Genomic DNA, 17,443 nt, shown 5'->3' on the forward strand with positions numbered 1-17,443 from the left:
CGAGCCAGGCTCCGGGCCTACCCGAGCCAGGCTCTGGGCCTACCCGAGCCAGGCTCTGGGCCTACCCGAGCCAGGCTCCGGGCCTACCCGAGCCAGGCTCCGGGCCTACCCGAGCCAGGCTCCGGGCCTACCCGAGCCAGGCACCGGGCCTAAACTCCAGCGAAACATAGAAAATAGGTGCCGGAGTAGGCCATTCAGCCCTTCGAGCCTGCAGCACCATTCAATATGATCATGGCTGATCCTGCAAACTCAGAATCCCACTCCCATGCGGGAACATTTTTCCCGCCTCTAGCCGGTCCAGTCCCATCAGGATTTGATATGTTTCCATGATATCCTCTCTCATTCTTCGAAACTCCAGTGAGTACAAGCTCAATCGATCCACACTTTCTTTGTGTGTCAGTCCTTCCTTCCCGGAAATTAGTGAACCTTCGCTGGACACCCTCAACAGCAAGAACGTCCTTCCTCAAACTCGGAGACCAAAACTGCCCACAATACCCAAGGTGTGGCCTCACCAAGGCCCTGTATAACTACATCCCTACTCCTATACTCAAATCCTCTCGCCATGAAGGCCAGGATACCCTAAGCTTTCCTCACCGCCTGCTGTACCCGCACGTCAACCTTCAGCGACTGTCCCACCATCACACCCAGGTCTCGTTACACTTCCCCTTTTCCTAAACTGATCCATTCAGGTAACAATCGGCCTTCCTGTTTTTGCCATCGAAGTGGGTAACCTCACATTTACCCACCAGCCTGTTCGAGTCACCTTGTCGGCTCTTTGCTTCCTCCTCACAGCCCACACTACCATCATCACACTCTGACCATTCCACCCTCCCCCTCCCTATCTCTGTAACCTCCTCCAGCCTCTACACCCTCTCCCTATCTCTGTAACCTCCTCCAGCCCCTACACCCCCTCCCTATCTCTGTAACCTCCTCCAGCCTCTACACCCTCTCCCTATCTCTGTAACCTCCTCCAGCCCCTACACCCCCCTCCCCGTCTCTGTAACCTCCTCCGGCCCCTACACCCCCTCCCTATCTCTGTAACCTCCTCCAGCCGCTACACCCCCTCCCTATCTCTGTAAACTCCTCCAGCCCCTACACCCCCCTCCCCGTCTCTGTAACCTCCTCCAGCCCTGACACCCCCTCCCTATCTCTGTAACCTCCTCCAGCCCCTACACCCCCTCCCTATCTCTGTAACCTCCTCCAGCCCCTACACCCCCTCCCTGTCTCTGTAACCTCCTCCAGTCCCCTACACCCCCTCCCTATCTCTGTAACCTCCTCCCGCCCCGACACCCCCTCCCTATCTCTGTAACCTCCTCCAGCACCTACACCCCCTCCTTATCTCTGTAACCTCCTCCAGTCCCCTACACCCCCTCCCTATCTCTGTAACCTCCTCCAGCCCCTACACCCCCTCCCAATCTCTGTAACCTCCTCCAGCCCCCACACCCCCTCCCTATCTCTGTAACCTCCTCCAGCCCCTACACCCCCTCCCGATCTCTGTAACCTCCTCCAGCGCCTACACGCCCTCCCTATCTCTGTAACCTCCTCCAGCCCCTACAACCCCCTCCCTATCTCTGTAACCTCCTCCAGCCCCGACACCCCCTCCCTATCTCTGTAACCTCCTCCAGCCCCGACACCCCCTCCCTATCTCTGTAACCTCCTCCAGCCCCTACACCCCCTCCCTATCTCTGTAACCTCCTCCAGCCCCTACACCCCCTCCCTATCTCTGTAACCTCCTCCAGCCCCTACACCCCCTCCCTATCTCTGTAACCTCCTCCAGCCCCTACACACCCCCTCCCTATCTCTGTAACCTCCTCCAGCCCCTACAAACCCTCCCTATCTCTGTAACCTCCTCCAGCCCCTACACCCCCTCCCTATCTCTGTAACCTCCTCCAGTCCCTACACCCCCTCCCTATCCCTGTAACCTCCTCCAGCCCCTACAACCCTCCGAGATCTCTGCGCTCCTCCAATCCCGGCCCCTCGAGCATCCCCCCCCCGATTCCCATCGCTCCGCCATTGGCGGCCGTGCCTTCAGCTGTCCCACATTCTCCCCCACTCAACGTGGGAGCGAGTCATGATTGACCCTCCGATAGTGCGGCGCTCCCTCAGTACTGACCCCCCGACAGTGCGGCACTCTCTCAGTACTGACCCTCCCACAGTGCGGCGCTCCCTCAGGACTGACCCTCCCACAGTGCGGCTCCCTCAGTACTGACCCTCCCACAGTGCGGCGCTCCCTCAGTACTGACCCACTGACAGTGCGGCGCTCCCTCAGTACTGACCCTCCCACAATGCGGCACTCCCTCAGTACTGACCCCCCGACAGTGCGGCGCTCCCTCAGTACTGACCCTCCCACAGTGCGACGCTCCCTCAGCACTGACCCTCCCACAGTGCGGCGCTCCCTCAGTACTGACCCTCCCACAGTGCGACGCTCCCTCAGCACTGACCCTCCCACAGAGCGACGCTCTCTCAGTACTGACCCTCCCACAGTGCGGCGCTCCCTCAGCACTGACCCTCCCACAGTGCGGCGCTCCCTCAGTACTGACCCACTGACAGTGCGGCGCTCCCTCAGTACTGACCCTCTGACAGTGCGGCGCTCCCTCAGCACTGACCCTCCCACAGAGCGGCGCTCCCTCAGTACTGACCCTCTGACAGTGCAGTGCTCCCTCAGTACTGACCCTCCCACAGTGCGGCACTCCCTCAGTACTGACCCTCCCACAGTGCGGAACTCCCTCAGTACTGACCCTCCGACAGTGCGGCGCTCCCTCAGTACTGACCCTCTGACAGTGCGGCGCTCCCTCAGTACTGACCCTCCCACAGTGCGGCACTCACTCAGTACTGACACTCCGACAGTGCGGCACTCCCTCAGTACTGACCCTCCGACAGTGCGGCACTCCCTCAGTACTGACCCTCCGACAGTGCGGCACTCCCACAGTACTGACCCTCCCACAGTGCGGAGCTCCCTCAGTACTGACCCTCTGACAGTGCGGCGCTCCCTCAGTACTGACCCCTTGACAGTGCGGCGCTCCCTCAGTACTGACCCTCCCACAGTGCGGCGCTCCCTCAGTACTGACCCTCCCACAGTGCGGCACTCCCTCAGTACTGACCCTCCGACAGTGCGGCACTCCCTCAGTACTGACCCTCCGACAGAGCGGCACTCCCTCAGTACTGACCCTCCGACAGTGCGGCGCTCCCTCAGTACTGACCCTCCGACAGTGCGGCACTCCCTCAGTACTGACCCTTCCGCAGAGCGGCGCTCCCTCTGTACTGACCCTCCCACAGTGCGGCGCTCCCTCAGTACTGACCCTCTCACATTGCGGCGTTCCCTCAGTACTGACCCTCTCACATTGCGGCACTCCCTCAGTACTGACCCCCCCACAGAGCGGCGCTCCCTCAGTACTGACCCCCCCACAGAGCGGCTCTCCCTCAGTACTGACCCCCCCACAGAGCGGCGCTCCCTCAGTACTGAACCCCCTCACATTGCGGCGCTCCCTCAGTACTGTCCCACCCACAGTGCGGCGCTCCCTCAGTACTGACCCCCCCACAGAGCGGCGCTCCCTCAGTACTGACCCCCCCACAGAGCGGCGCTCCCTCAGTACTGAACCCCCTCACATTGCGGCGCTCCCTCAGTACTGACCCACCCACAGTGCGCCGCTCCCTCAGTACTGACCCTCTGACAGTGCAGTGCTCCCTCAGTACTGACCCTCTGACAGTGCGGCGCTCCCTCAGTACTGACCCTCCCACAGTGCGACACTCCCTCAGTACTGACCCTCTGACAGTGCGGCGCTCCCACAGTACTGACGCTCCCACAGTGCGGCGCTCCCTCAGTACTGATCCTCCCACAGTGCGGCGCTCCCACAGTACTGACCCTCCCACAGTGCGGCGCTCCCTCAGTACTGACCCTCCCACAGTGCGGCACTCCCTCAGTACTGACCCTCCCATAGTGCGGCGCTCCCTCAGTACTGACCCTCCCACAGTGCGGCACTCCCTCAGTACTGACCCTCTGACAGTGCGGGGCTCCCTCAGTACTGACCCTCCCACAGTGCGGGGCTCCCTCAGTACTGACCCTCCCACAGTGCGGGGCTCCCTCAGTAGTGACCCTCCCACAGTGCGGCGCTCCCTCAGTACTGACCCTCCCACAGTGCGGTGCCCCCTCAGTAGTGACCCTCCCACAGTGCGGCGCTCCCTCAGTACTGACCCTCCCACAGTGCGGCGCTCCCTCAGTACTGACCCTCCCACAGTGCGGCGCTCTCTCAGTACTGACCCCCCCACAGAGCGGCGCTCCCTCAGTACTGACCCTCTCACATTGCGGCGCTCCCTCAGTACTGACCCTCTGACAGTGCGGCGCTCCCTCAGTACTGACCCTCCCACAGTGCGGCGCTCCCTCAGTACTGACCCTCCCACAGTGCGGCGCTCCCTCAGTACTGACCCACCCACAGTGCGGCGCTCCCTCAGTACTGACCCTCTGACAGTGCGGCGCTCCCTCAATACTGACACTCCCACAGTGCGGTGCTCCCTCAGTACTGACCCTCCCACAGTGCGGCGCTCCCACAGTACTGACCCTCCCACAGTGCGGAGCTCCCTCAGTACTGACACTCCCACAGTGCGGCACTCCCTCAGTACTGACCCTCCCACAGTGCGGTGCCCCCTCAGCACTGACCCTCCCACAGTGCGGAGCTCCCTCAGTACTGACCCTCCCACAGTGCGGCACTCCCTCAGTACTGACCCTCTGACAGTGCGGCACTCCCTCAGTACTGACCCTCTGACAGTGCGGCGCTCCCTCAGTACTGACCCTCTGACAGTGCAGCACTCCCTCAGTACTGACCCTCCCACTGTTTGGCACTCCCTCAGTAGTGACCTTCCCACAGTGCGGCGCTCCCTCAGTACTGACCCTCCCACTGTTTGGCACTCCCTCAGTAGTGACCTTCCCATAGTGCGGCGCTCCCACAGTACTGACCCTCCCACAGTGCGGCGCTCCCACAGTACTGACCCTCCCACAGTGCAGCGCTCCCACAGTACTGGCAGAGCGAGTGTTGACTGGCGGTGGGACTTGAACCAGTGGCCTGCGCAATGTGTAGTGGTTACCACGGGAGTGAAGGACCGCCTTTGGGCAGGCACAGTGGGTTAGCACTGCTACCTCAAAGCTCCAGGGTCCCAGGTTTGATTCCCGGCTGGGTCACTGTCTGTGCGGAGTCTGCACATCCTCCCCGTGTCTGCGTGGGTTTCCTGCGGGTGCTCCGGTTTCCTCCCACAGTCCAAAGATGTGCGGGTTGGGTGGGGTTACGGGGATAGGGCGGGGCGAGTGGGCCTGGGTAGGCGCTCTGTCAGAGGGTCGGTGCAGACTTGATGGGCCGAACGGCCTCCTTCTGACTGCAGCGATTTTATTGCAAGCTTTGAGTGGAGCCGGAGGGAAGCGAAGGAAGGGGGTCACAGGAACGGTGTTCTGAGTGAGATATCTGCTTGTCGATGGAATGACAGCTGCACACTAGTTAGTGGGGGAGGCAAAGAAAGTCTCCTGGGATCATCACCCAACTCGAAATCTGCCATCTCCAATTCCCACTGGTCAGCAGCTGGACAGCAGCCAACTGGCCTCCCACCTGTTGCCAAAATAGAGCACGTTACGCAGTTTTCCCTGTGCCAGAGGCCCAGTGACTTCAAATATGCTCCTCGCATGATGGTACCAGCCCCCCTCCCCGTGGGCTGGTCGCGAGGGGCCAGTCAGAATTGACGGCGGTCAGGAACCCGTTCTTGTAGGCCCAGAGCACAAAATGGTCACCCAAAATGGCCACCGTGCCTGCACAAAATGGGTGTCAGTCCTGCATTAATCGCTCCTACCTGCCGATGGGGTGAGGAATATGAAATTTGCCTCACCGCAGTGCATAGGTGAGTGTAGAGGGAGCTCTACTCTGTATTTTGCCCCGTGCTGGACCTGTCCTGGGAGTGTTTGATGGGGACAGTGTAGAGGGAGCTTTACTCTGTATCTAACCCCGTGCTGGACCTGTCCTGGGAGTGTTTGATGGGGACAGTGCAGAGGGAGCTTTACTCTGTATCTAACCCCGTGCTGTACCTGTCCTGGGAGTGTTTGATGGGGACAGTGCAGAGGGAGCTTTACTCTGTATCTAACCCCGTGCTGTACCTGTCCTGGGAGTGTTTGATTGGGACAGTGTAGAGGGAGCTTTACTCTGTATCTAACCCCGTGCTGTACCTGTCCTGGGAGTGTTTGATGGGGACAGTGTAGAGGGAGCTTTACTCTGTATCTAATCCCGTGCTGTACCTGTCCCGGGAGTGTTTGATGGGGACAGTGTCGAGGGAGCTTTACTCTGTATCTAACCCCGTGCTGTACCTGTCCTGGGAGTGTTTGATGGGGACAGTGTAGAGGGAGCTTTACTCTGTATCTAACCCCGTGCTGTACCTGTCCTGGGAGTGTTTGATGGGGACAGTGTAGAGGGAGCTTTACTCTGTATCTAACCCCGTGCTGGACCTGTCCTGGGAGTGTTTGATGGGGACAGTGCAGAGGGAGCTTTACTCTGTATCTAACCCCGTGCTGTACCTGTCCTGGGAGTGTTTGATGGGGACAGTGCAGAGGGAGCTTTACTCTGTATCTAACCCCGTGCTGTACCTGTCCTGGGAGTGTTTGATTGGGACAGTGTAGAGGGAGCTTTACTCTGTATCTAACCCCGTGCTGTACCTGTCCTGGGAGTGTTTGATGGGGACAGTGTAGAGGGAGCTTTACTCTGTATCTAATCCCGTGCTGTACCTGTCCCGGGAGTGTTTGATGGGGACAGTGTAGAGGGAGCTTTACTCTGTATCTAACCCCGTGCTGTACCTGTCCTGGGAGTGTTTGGTGGGGACAGCGTAGAGGGAGCTTTACTCTGTATCTAACCCCGTGCTGTACCTGTCCTGGGAGTGTTTGATGGGGACAGTGTAGAGGGAGCTTTACTCTGTATCTAACCCCGTGCTGGACCTGTCCTGGGAGTGTTTGATGGGGACAGTGTAGAGGGAGCTTTACTCTGTATCTTGCCCCGTGCTGGACCTGTCCTGGGAGTGTTTGATGGGGACAGTGTAGAGGGAGCTTTACTCTGTATCTAACCCCGTGCTGAACCTGTCCTGGGAGTGTTTGATGGGGACAGTGTCGAGGGAGCTTTACTCTGTATCTAACCCCGTGCTGTACCTGTCCTGGGAGTGTTTGATGGGGACAATGTAGAGGGAGCTTTACTCTGTATCTAACCCCGTGCTGTACCTGTCCTGGGAGTGTTTGATTGGGACAGTGTCGAGGGAGCTTTACTCTGTATCTAACCCCGTGCTGTACCTGTCCTGGGAGTGTTTGATGGGGACAATGTAGAGGGAGCTTTATGCTGAATCTAACCCCGTGCTGTACCTGTCCTGGGAGTGTTTGATGGTGACAGTGTAGAGGGAGCTTTACTCTATATCTAACCCCGTGCTGTACCTGTCCTGGGAGTGTTTGATGGGGATAGTGCAGAGGGAGCTTTACTCTGTATCTAACCCCGTGCTGTACCTGTCCTGGGAGTGTTTGATGGGGGCAGTGCAGAGGGAGTTTTACTCTGTATCTAACCCCGTGCTGTACCTGTCCTGGGAGTGTTTGATGGGGACAGTGTAGAGGGAGCTTTACTCTGTATCTAACCCCGTGCTGTACCTGTCCTGGGAGTGTTTGATGGGGATAGTGTAGAGGGAGTTTTACTCTGTATCTAACCCCGTGCTGTACCTGTCCTGGGTGTGTTTGATGGGGACAGTGTAGAGGGAGCTTTACTCTGTATCTAACCCCGTGCTGTACCTGTCCTGGGAGTGTTTGATGGGGACAGTGTGGAGGGAGCTTTACTCTGTATCTAACCCCGTGCTGTATCTGTCCCGGGAGTGTTTGATGGGGACAGTGTAGAGGGAGCTTTACTCTGTATCTAACCCCGTGCTGTATCTGTCCTGGGAGTGTTTGATGGGGACAGTGTGGAGGGAGCTTTACTCTGTATCTAACCCCGTGCTGTACATGTCCTGGGAGTGTTTGACGGGGACAGTGTAGAGGGAGCTTTACTCTGTATCTAACCCTGTGCTGTACCTGTCCTGGGAGTGTTTGATGGGGACAGTGTGGAGGGAGCTTTACTCTGTATCTAACCCCGTGCTGTACCTGTCCCGGGAGTGTTTGATGGGGACAGTGTAGAGGGAGCTTTACTCTGTATCTAACCCCGTGCGGAGAATATCTTGGAGTAACTTTCCTTGTGTTTTGATCGCAGCTATCCTGGGAATGTACAAACTGATGAGCAACAAGCAGTACTACGATGCTCTGGGCAGTGGTGGGATCATGAATACCGAGGGTATAAACAGTGAGTGGTTCCGCCTTTGTCGAATGTAACCTCCTTTCTATCCGCCTTTCCCAAGAGATCTCAATAACCTGATGTCGGTTTGCTGCTGGTGGTGGCTGCCTTCAGATATATCGGCCAGGGGGGCCCCTCTAACTGGTGCTCAGTGTTGGCAGGCCGTTCGACTGTAGGTGGCCTCACCCTGTCCACGAACTGACTGATATCCGCCCTCCACATTCCAGCTGGGTCTGGGGGGGGGGGAAGAATTGTGCTTTGAAATCGTAGGGGTGGGAGAGGTCGCTGGCCGGGCCCAGGATTTATCGCTCCGCCCCTAATCGCCCCGAGAGAAGTGGCGGGGGAGCCCCCATCTTGAAGCCGCCGCAGTCCCGCTTGGTGTAGGTACACCCACCGTGCTGTTAGGGAGGGAGGGGGGTGGGAGGAGGAATTCGAACCCTCCCCTCCCCCCCCACTCCCCCAGAGCATTGGACTGGGCCTTTGGATTACAGGTCTGTTGAGGTTACCCCCACACCCTCGCCTGTTGCCTAGCTCGGTGAACCTTTGAGGTACGGGAGGAGGAGGGAGGGACTGTAGTCAGCCCCGGCGTTTCGGCAACATCGTGACTGACCGATGACTTGCTCGCCCTGTCCCTCGGTGCCTGGGCGTCCCGTGCTCTCTCCGTCCTGACTGGACTCAGCGATGAGGCCCGCTCGAGATCGGCGGTTCCGAAGACCCGCCACCCTTCCGGGTGAAGGGATTTCTCCTCAGCTTGGTCCAAAATGGCCGACCCCCTCATCCTGAGATTGTGTCCGTTGTGGTGGGGATTGGGGGAGGGGGGTGGGTGAAGGGGTGCAAACAGCCTCAGAGCATCAACCCCTGTCCAGCCCCTTAACAACTCCACACCTCTCAATAAGATTGGCTCCCATTCGTCAGCCGGCTCGCAGTGTAGCGCATCTGCGCGTACTGGTAGCTGCATATATTAATACAGGGGGGCCCTGCTCTTTGCAGACAGAAAGGGCATGTGTACACATTGCGCCTGTTTCAGCAAAACGTAACAAGTGACAGCCATTCGCTGGTTCATTCCTCAGGGCAATGCCGTGACCAGTCAGGGTCAAGCAGCCCGATTTAAATTTCAAACAATGCTGGGCAGTTAACTGTCATTCACCATCCACTGGTGCATTCGCCACAGCAATAGCTGCGCCCGTCAGAGTGCACTGGCTGTTCCATGTCTTCTCCTGAGAGGGCGCTCTCGATACCCGGGATCTGGAGCCAAGGCCGGGGGGGGGGGGGGGCACAGGGGGAGCTGCGCTGGGAGGTAATAGGCGGGCGGAATGTGGGGGAAGAGGACTAAAAAAAAGGCCTGGATTGTACGGCACCTGGAGTACGGTTACGGTTACCCCCCCCCCCCCCCCCCCCCCCGCCCCACTCCCGCTTGAGCAGGGATAAACACGCATCGGAAAACGCTTCCCTTGGCCGATTCCTTGGTCTGAAGGGGTTTCGTCCCGTGAGGGAGGGGTTGGGGAGGTTGGGGGCCTGCATCCATTGGGAGTTTAGAAGTACGAGGGGGGTGGTTTTACTGAAAGAAATCAGATTCTGAGGGGGAGGTGGGGCTTTGGCAGGTGGATGCTGGGAGGATATTTCCTCCTCCCCCCCCCCCCACCTGAACACTGTTGAGAAGAGAGGCACGCCAAAGTTTTTCACCATACACTCATCAGGTACCAGTGTCGGGGGCGGCGGGGGGGGGGGAGGGAAAGCAACAACTTATATGACAAGAGAGTGTTGATTGGCTGGCTCGTGGCTGAGTTCTAGACGGATATTTGATCGAGCGGTGGGGCCCCCCACTTCTGCCGCCATTTCTCCTGTTAACTGTCTTGATAATGGAGTAAAGACCTTCCTTCCCCCCCTCCCCGTGTTCAGGTGTGGTGAAGCCCGACAGTTACGAGTGTAAGCCATTTCCCGACGAACCCCCCAACGACACCAACGTGGAAGAGGCCCTTCGGAAGATCAAGAACAATGACCGGGATCTGGTTGAGGTCAACCTGAACAACATTAAGGTGAGGCCGTCCCTGAGAAACCTGCAGCCCCCTCCCCAAGATGGAGGCCGTTGGCGACAGTCCGTTCCGGCCAGCCAGCGACGTCGCCACTCCAGCCCCACCATCCAGCTCCTAGCCCTGCACGTGACAGCGCCCTCAAACCCAAGCGGTTTCTAATTGGCTGAAGGCTCCTACCCCTGCCACCCTCAGGGCGAACATTTGTCCCCTCGAGTGCCCTCAATCCCTCACCTCCATTCTCTGCCGCCTCGCTATGGACCCCCCACCACCCCTCCCCCCCCAGCCTCGAGGGGGCAGGCCCCTCCCCGCTCAATCTCAACCCCTCACGATCGTCTCGGGGGGGGGGGGGAAACAACAATTTGCACCGCTTGAGGAGAGAACGTTGACTGGTCGGCCAGTGCACTCTGACGGGCGCAGCTATTGCTGTGGAGAATGCACCAGCTGATGGTGAATGACAGTTAACTGCCCAGCATTGTTTGAAATTTAAATCGGGCAGCTTGACCCTGACTGGTCACGGCATTGCCCTGAGGAATGAACCAGCGAATGGCTGTCATTTGTTATGTTTTGCTGAAACAGGCGCAATGTGTATACATGCTCTTTCTGTCTGCAAAGAGCAGGGCCCCGTGTATTAATATATGCAGCTACCGGTACGCGCAAATGCGCTGCACTGCGAGCCGGCTGACGATCTTAAATTGGCCCAACACAAGTCAGGATCCCGAATGTTACCTAATCTATCCGTCCAGCTAACACCTGGGATAGTTGGGCATTTACACCAACTTACTTGCCTTTAGGTAAGGGAGACACAGTATCGCTCAACATTTACTGAGTTTCCCCTTGAGTTCCTACCTCACGCTTTCCAGGATTAAACTGCATTTGCCACTTCTCTGCCCACCTGACCGGCCCATCGATATCTCTCCGCAGTCTCCAGCTTCCTCCCTCAGTGTCCAACACACGGGCAATTTTTGTATCGTCTTTGTGATCACACGACCCCCCCTCCCCACCCCCCCGCACCCCCGCCACCCCAAGGTGAAAAGGTCATCAAGTTTGACCCGCTGTGCCACCTGTCATAACTGTTGCCAACTCCTCGAGGATTATCCGGGAGGCTCCAGGAATTTGATTTTTGCATCGGACTCGCTGCGGACCACCATTGACAGGTGTTAAAATAATCAATCACCGTTTATCATTAAGCTTATTGATTCGATGAGGTAAGATTCGTCAATCGAATCGTTTTAACAGCAAGGTTGTGTCTGTCTGGAGTTGGCAATTGTCGCTGACCTGTTGATATATTTTCTTCATATCCACCTCAAACACTCCCAGGACAGGTACAGCACGGGGTTAGATACAGAGTAAAGCTCCCTCTACACTGTCCCCATCAAACACTCCCAGGACAGGTACAGCACGGGGTTAGGTACAGAGTGAAGCTCCGTCTACACTGTCCCCATCAAACACTCCCAGGACAGGTACAGCACGGGGTTAGATACAGAGTAAAGCTCCCTCTACACTGTCCCCATCAAACACTCCCAGGACAGGTACAGCACGGGGTTAGATACAGAGTTAAGCTCCCTCTACACTGTCCCCATCAAACACTCCCAGGACAGGTACAGCACGGGGTTAGGTACAGAGTGAAGCTCCCTCTACACTGTCCCCATCAAACACTCCCAGGACAGGTACAGCACGGGGTTAGATACAGAGTAAAGCTCCCTCTACACTGTCCCCATCAAACACTCCCAGGACAGGTACAGCACGGGGTTAGATACAGAGTAAAGCTCCCTCTACACTGTCCCCATCAGACACTCCCAGGACAGGTACAGCTCGGCGTTAGATACAGAGTAAAGCTCCCTCTACACTGTCCCCATCAAACACTCCCAGGACAGGTACAGCACGGGGTTAGATACAGAGTAAAGCTCCCTCTACACTGTCCCCATCAAACACTCCCAGGACAGGTACAGCACGGGGTTAGATACAGAGTAAAGCTCCCTCTACACTGTCCCCATCAAACACTCCCAGGACAGGTACAGCACGGGGTTAGATACAGAGTAAAGCTCGCTCTACACTGTCCCCATCAAACACTCCCAGGACAGGTACAGCACGGGGTTAGATACAGAGTAAAGCTCGCTCTACACTGTCCCCATCAAACACTCCCAGGACAGGTACAGCACGGGGTTAGATACAGAGTAAAGCTCCCTCTACACTGTCCCCATCAAACACTCCCAGGACAGGGACAGCACGGGGTTAGATACAGAGTAAAGCTCCCTCTACACTGTCCCCATCAAACACTCCCAGGACAGGTACAGCACGGGGTTAGATACAGAGTAAAGCTCCCTCTACACTGTCCCCATCAAACACTCCCAGGACAGGTACAGCACGGGGTTAGATACAGAGTAAAGCTCGCTCTACACTGTCCCCATCAAACACTCCCAGGACAGGTACAGCACGGGGTTAGATACAGAGTAAAGCTCGCTCTACACTGTCCCCATCAAACACTCCCAGGACAGGTACAGCACGGGGTTAGATACAGAGTAAAGCTCCCTCTACACTGTCCCCATCAAACACTCCCAGGACAGGGACAGCACGGGGTTAGATACAGAGTAAAGCTCCCTCTACACTGTCCCCATCAAACACTCCCAGGACAGGTACAGCACGGGGTTAGATACAGAGTAAAGCTCCCTCTACACTGTCCCCATCAAACACTCCCAGGACAGGTACAGCACGCGGTTAGATACAGAGTGAAGGGGAATTGTGGGTAATATTGGATTCTGATCTCTGCCCACAGGACATTCCGATTCAGACACTGAAGGAGTTTGCAGAGGCTATGAAGCAGAACACCCAAGTCAAGAAACTCTCCATGGCTGCAACTCGTAGCAACGACCCTGTTGCCCTTGTAAGAACGACGTAGGCCTCGAACAAGTTCCAATCTAACTACTGTAGTCATTGTCCATTTTGGTTCTCTGGTCTCAATAGTAGAAATGGTCAACTGGGGGGTCAAGGATACATTGTTAAAATGTTGCTTCATCTCTCTCCTGTGGGAGCAGTCGATGAGAGACAACTTTGTCTTCCGGAGCATTCTGTGACAGCTGTAGTCTGTACGTAGCTGGTGGCGTGGCCGTGCGCAGGTTGGAAAGACTTTGGACGAATCTCTGGGAGATTCAGGACACAGTCAGCTCCAGTCCCCACCAAGCGACTTGACCCCATCATGCAGGCCGCATTGTCAGAGGGTCAGTACTGAGGGAGTGCCGCACTGTGGGAGGGTCAGTACTGAGGGAGCGCCGCACTGTGAGAGGGTCAGTACTGAGGGAGCGCCGCTCTGTGGGAGGGTCAGTACTGAGGGAGCGCCGCACTGTGGGAGGGTCAGTACTGAGGGAGCGCCGCACTGTGGGAGGGTCAGTGCTGAGAGAGCGCCGCACTGTGGGAGGGTCAGTGCTGAGAGAGCGCCGCACTGTGGGAGGGTCAGTACTGAGGGAGTGCCGCACTGTCAGAGGGTCAGTGCTGAGGGAGTGCCGCACTGTGGGACGGTCAGTACTGAGGGAGCGCCGCACTGTGGGAGGGTCAGTACTGAGGGAGCGCCGCACTGTCAGAGGGTCAGTACTGAGGGAGTGCCGCACTGTGGGACGGTCAGTACTGAGGGAGCGCCGCACTGTGGGAGGGTCAGTACTGAGGGAGCGCCGCACTGTGGGAGGGTTAGTCCTGAGGGAGTGCCACACTGTGGGAGGGTCAGTACTGAGTGAGTGCCGCACTGTCGGAGGGTCAGTACTGAGGGAGTGTTGCATTGTCGGAGGGTCAGTACTAAGGGAGCGCCGCACTGTCTGAGGGTCAGTACTGAGGGAGCGCCGCATTGTCAGAGGTTCAGTACTGAGGGAGTGCCGCATTGTCAGAGGATCAGTACTGAGGGAGCGCCGCATTGTCAGAGGGTCAGTACTGAGGGAGCGCCGCATTGTCTGAGGGTCAGTACTGAGGGAGTGACGCATTGTCAGAGGATCAGTACTGAGGGAGTGCCGCATTGTCGGAGGATCAGTACTGAGGGAGTGCCGCATTGTCAGAGGGTCAGTACTGAGGGAGCGCCGCACTGTCTGAGGGTCAGTACTGAGAGAGTGCCGCACTGTGGGATGGTCAGTACTGAGGTTGCGCTGCACTGTCAGAGGGTCAGTACTGAGGGAGTGCCGCACTGTCGGAGGGTTAGTACTGAAGGAGCGCCGCACTGTTGGAGGGTCTGTGCTGAGGGAGCGCCGCACTGTCGGAGGGTCAGTACTGAGGGAGCGCCGCACTGTGGGTGGGTCAGTACTGAGGGAGTGCCGCACTGTGGGAGGGTCAGTACTGAGGGAGCGCCGCACTGTGGGTGGGTCAGTACTGAAGGAGCGCCGCACTGTTGGAGGGTCAGTACTGAGGGAGTGCCGCACTGTGGGAGGGTCAGTACTGAGGGAGCGCCGCACTGTGGGTGGGTCAGTACTGAGGGAGCGACGCACTGTGGGAGCGTCAGTGCTGAGGGAGTGCCGCACTGTGGGAGGGTCAGTACTGAGGGAGTGCCGCACTGTGGGAGGGTCAGTACTGAGGGAGCGACGCACTGTGGGAGCGTCAGTGCTGAGGGAGCGCCGCACTGTGGGAGGGTCAGTACTGAGGGAGCGCCGCACTGTGGGAGGGTCAGTACTGAGGGAGCGCCGCACTGTGGGAGGGTCAGTACTGAGGGAGCGACGCACTGTGGGAGCGTCAGTGCTGAGGGAGCGCCGCACTGTGGGAGGGTCAGTACTGAGGGAGTGCCGCACTGTGGGAGGGTCAGTACTGAGGGAGCGACGCACTGCGGGAGCGTCAGTGCTGAGGGAGCGCCGCACTGTGGGAGGGTCAGTACTGAGGGAGCGACGCACTGTGGGAGGGTCAGTACTGAGGGAGCGACGCACTGTGGGAGGGTCAGTACTGAGGGAGCGCCGCACTGTGGGAGGGTCAGTACTGAGGGAGCGACGCACTGTGGGAGCGTCAGTGCTGAGGGAGCGCCGCACTGTGGGAGGGTCAGTACTGAGGGAGCGACGCACTGTGGGAGGGTCAGTACTGAGGGAGCGACGCACTGTGGGAGGGTCAGTACTGAGGGAGCGCCGCACTGTGGGAGGGTCAGTACTGAGGGAGCGCCGCACTGTGGGAGGGTCAGTACTGAGGGAGCGACGCACTGTGGGAGCGTCAGTGCTGAGGGAGCGCCGCACTGTGGGAGGGTCAGTACTGAGGGAGTGCCGCACTGTGGGAGGGTCAGTACTGAGGGAGCGACGCACTGTGGGAGCGTCAGTGCTGAGGGAGCGCCGCACTGTGTGAGGGTCAGTACTGAGGGAGCGCCGCACTGTGGGAGGGTCAGTACTGAGGGAGTGCCGCACTGTCAGAGGGTCAGTACTGAGGGAGCGCCGCACTGTCAGAGGGTCAGTACTGAGGGAGCGCCGCACTGTGGGAGGGTCAGTACTGAGGGAGTGCCGCACTGTCGGAGGGTCAGTACTGAGGGAGTGCCGCACTGTCAGAGGGTCAGTACTGAGGGAGCGCCGCACTGTCGGAGGGTCAGTACTGAGGGAGCGCCGCACTGTGGGAGGGTCAGTACTGAGGCAGCGCCGCACTGTGGGAGGGTCAGTACTGAGGGAGTGCTGCACTGTGGGAGGGTCAGTACTGAGGGAGCGCCGCACTGTGGGAGGGTCAGTACTGAGGGAGCGCCGCACTGTGGGAGGGTCAGTACTGAGGGAGCGCCGCACTGTGGGAGGGTCAGTACTGAGGCAGCGCCGCACTGTGGGAGGGTCAGTACTGAGGGAGCGCCGCACTGTGGGAGGGTCAGTTTGTGGAGGGTGGGGCGAGGGCGCTCAGCTCTCCAGTCCAGCGCGAGCACAGAGATGGGCTGAAGGGAGCGTGGTCGGAACGCTGTTACAATTGAGTTTGTCTATTAATAATATTTTGCGCAGGAAACTCGCCACATCCCATCCACCCAGTCCTGGTCAACACGAACAACGTTTAACTTCTCAAAATGCAAGTCACTCTGCAAATAACTCTCTGTGGTTTTGTGTTGAACAGACTGCCAGTTATCATTGCCCTGTGCCGAGTCTCTGCAGCCTGCCGATTAGGCGGTTGCTGTGGCAACTGGAGTTGTGACGGTTAAAGGGACAGTCCGCATCGAAGGGACACTCCCGCGACCTGAGGAGGGATTTCATTGGCTTTTGTCCCTCTCCGACCCTCGCCAGCGAATCACCTCCCACATTGCAGTCTGAGTCCGGGAATGGACTGGTGCACCAGGAATGTGGGACTTGCTCCCCGGGGTGTGGGGGAGAATTTGGGACTCGCTCCCACAGGGAGTGGGGAGAATGTGGGACTCGCTCCCACGGGGAGTGGGGGAGAATTTGGGACTCGCTCCCACGGGGAGTGGGGGAGAATGTGGGACTCGCTCCCACGGGGAGTGGGGGAGAATGTGGGACTCGCTCCCACGGGGAGTGGGGGAGAATGTGGGACTCGCTCCCACGGGGAGTGGGGGAGAATGTGGGACTCGCTCCCACGGGGAGTGGGGGAGAATGTGGGACTCGCTCCCACGGGGAGTGGGGGAGAATTTGGGACTCGCTCCCACAGGGAGTGGGGGAGAATGTGTGACTCGCTCCCACAGGGAGTGGGGAGAATGTGGGACTCGCTCCCACGGGGAGTGGGGGGAGAATGTGGGACTCGCTCCCACGGGGAGTGGGGGAGAATGTGGGACTCGCTCCCACGGGGAGTGGGGGAGAATGTGGGACTCGCTCCCACGGGGAGTGGGGGAGAATGTGGGACTCGCTCCCATAGGGAGTGGGGGAGAATGCGGGACTCGCTCCAATAGGGAGTGGGGGAGAATGTGGGACTCGCTCCAATAGGGAGTGGGGGAGAATGTGGGACTCGCTCCCACGGGGAGTGGGGGAGAATGCGGGACTCGCTCCAATAGGGAGTGGGGGAGAATGTGGGACTCGCTCCAATAGGGAGTGGGGGAGAGTGTGGGACTCACAGAATGGCCTGGTAAATTGCGTGTAACCTGTCCGAACAGTTTGAAAGATATAACCGAAGACCCAGCCTCCTTGATTTTAGCGGTGAAGGTTTTCCTGGATGGGAGTGCATTCTTGCCCC

General features: G+C 58.4%; 2 protein-coding genes across 3 annotated transcripts in view; one reads left to right on the plus strand and one right to left on the minus strand.

Annotated features, from left to right (window-relative positions):
* Positions 1–13,293, plus strand: part of LOC140402967 (tropomodulin-4-like) — a 43,949-nt gene extending 30,656 nt beyond the window's left edge. Inside the window, exons 5-7 of the mRNA XM_072490617.1 lie at positions 8,238–8,327; positions 10,218–10,354; positions 13,125–13,293. Coding sequence (XP_072346718.1) covers positions 8,238–8,327; positions 10,218–10,354; positions 13,125–13,247 — 350 coding nt within the window. The 3' untranslated portion in view covers positions 13,248–13,293. The remainder of the gene's footprint in view (positions 1–8,237; positions 8,328–10,217; positions 10,355–13,124) is intronic.
* The window catches only part of LOC140402969 (semaphorin-6D-like), a 1,151,034-nt gene that overhangs the window by 1,071,422 nt on the left and 62,169 nt on the right, over positions 1–17,443 (minus strand). The gene's annotated exons all lie outside the window — the stretch shown is intronic.

This window comes from Scyliorhinus torazame, chromosome 26 (genome assembly GCF_047496885.1).
Source record: "Scyliorhinus torazame isolate Kashiwa2021f chromosome 26, sScyTor2.1, whole genome shotgun sequence".
Taxonomy (NCBI): domain Eukaryota; kingdom Metazoa; phylum Chordata; class Chondrichthyes; order Carcharhiniformes; family Scyliorhinidae; genus Scyliorhinus; species Scyliorhinus torazame.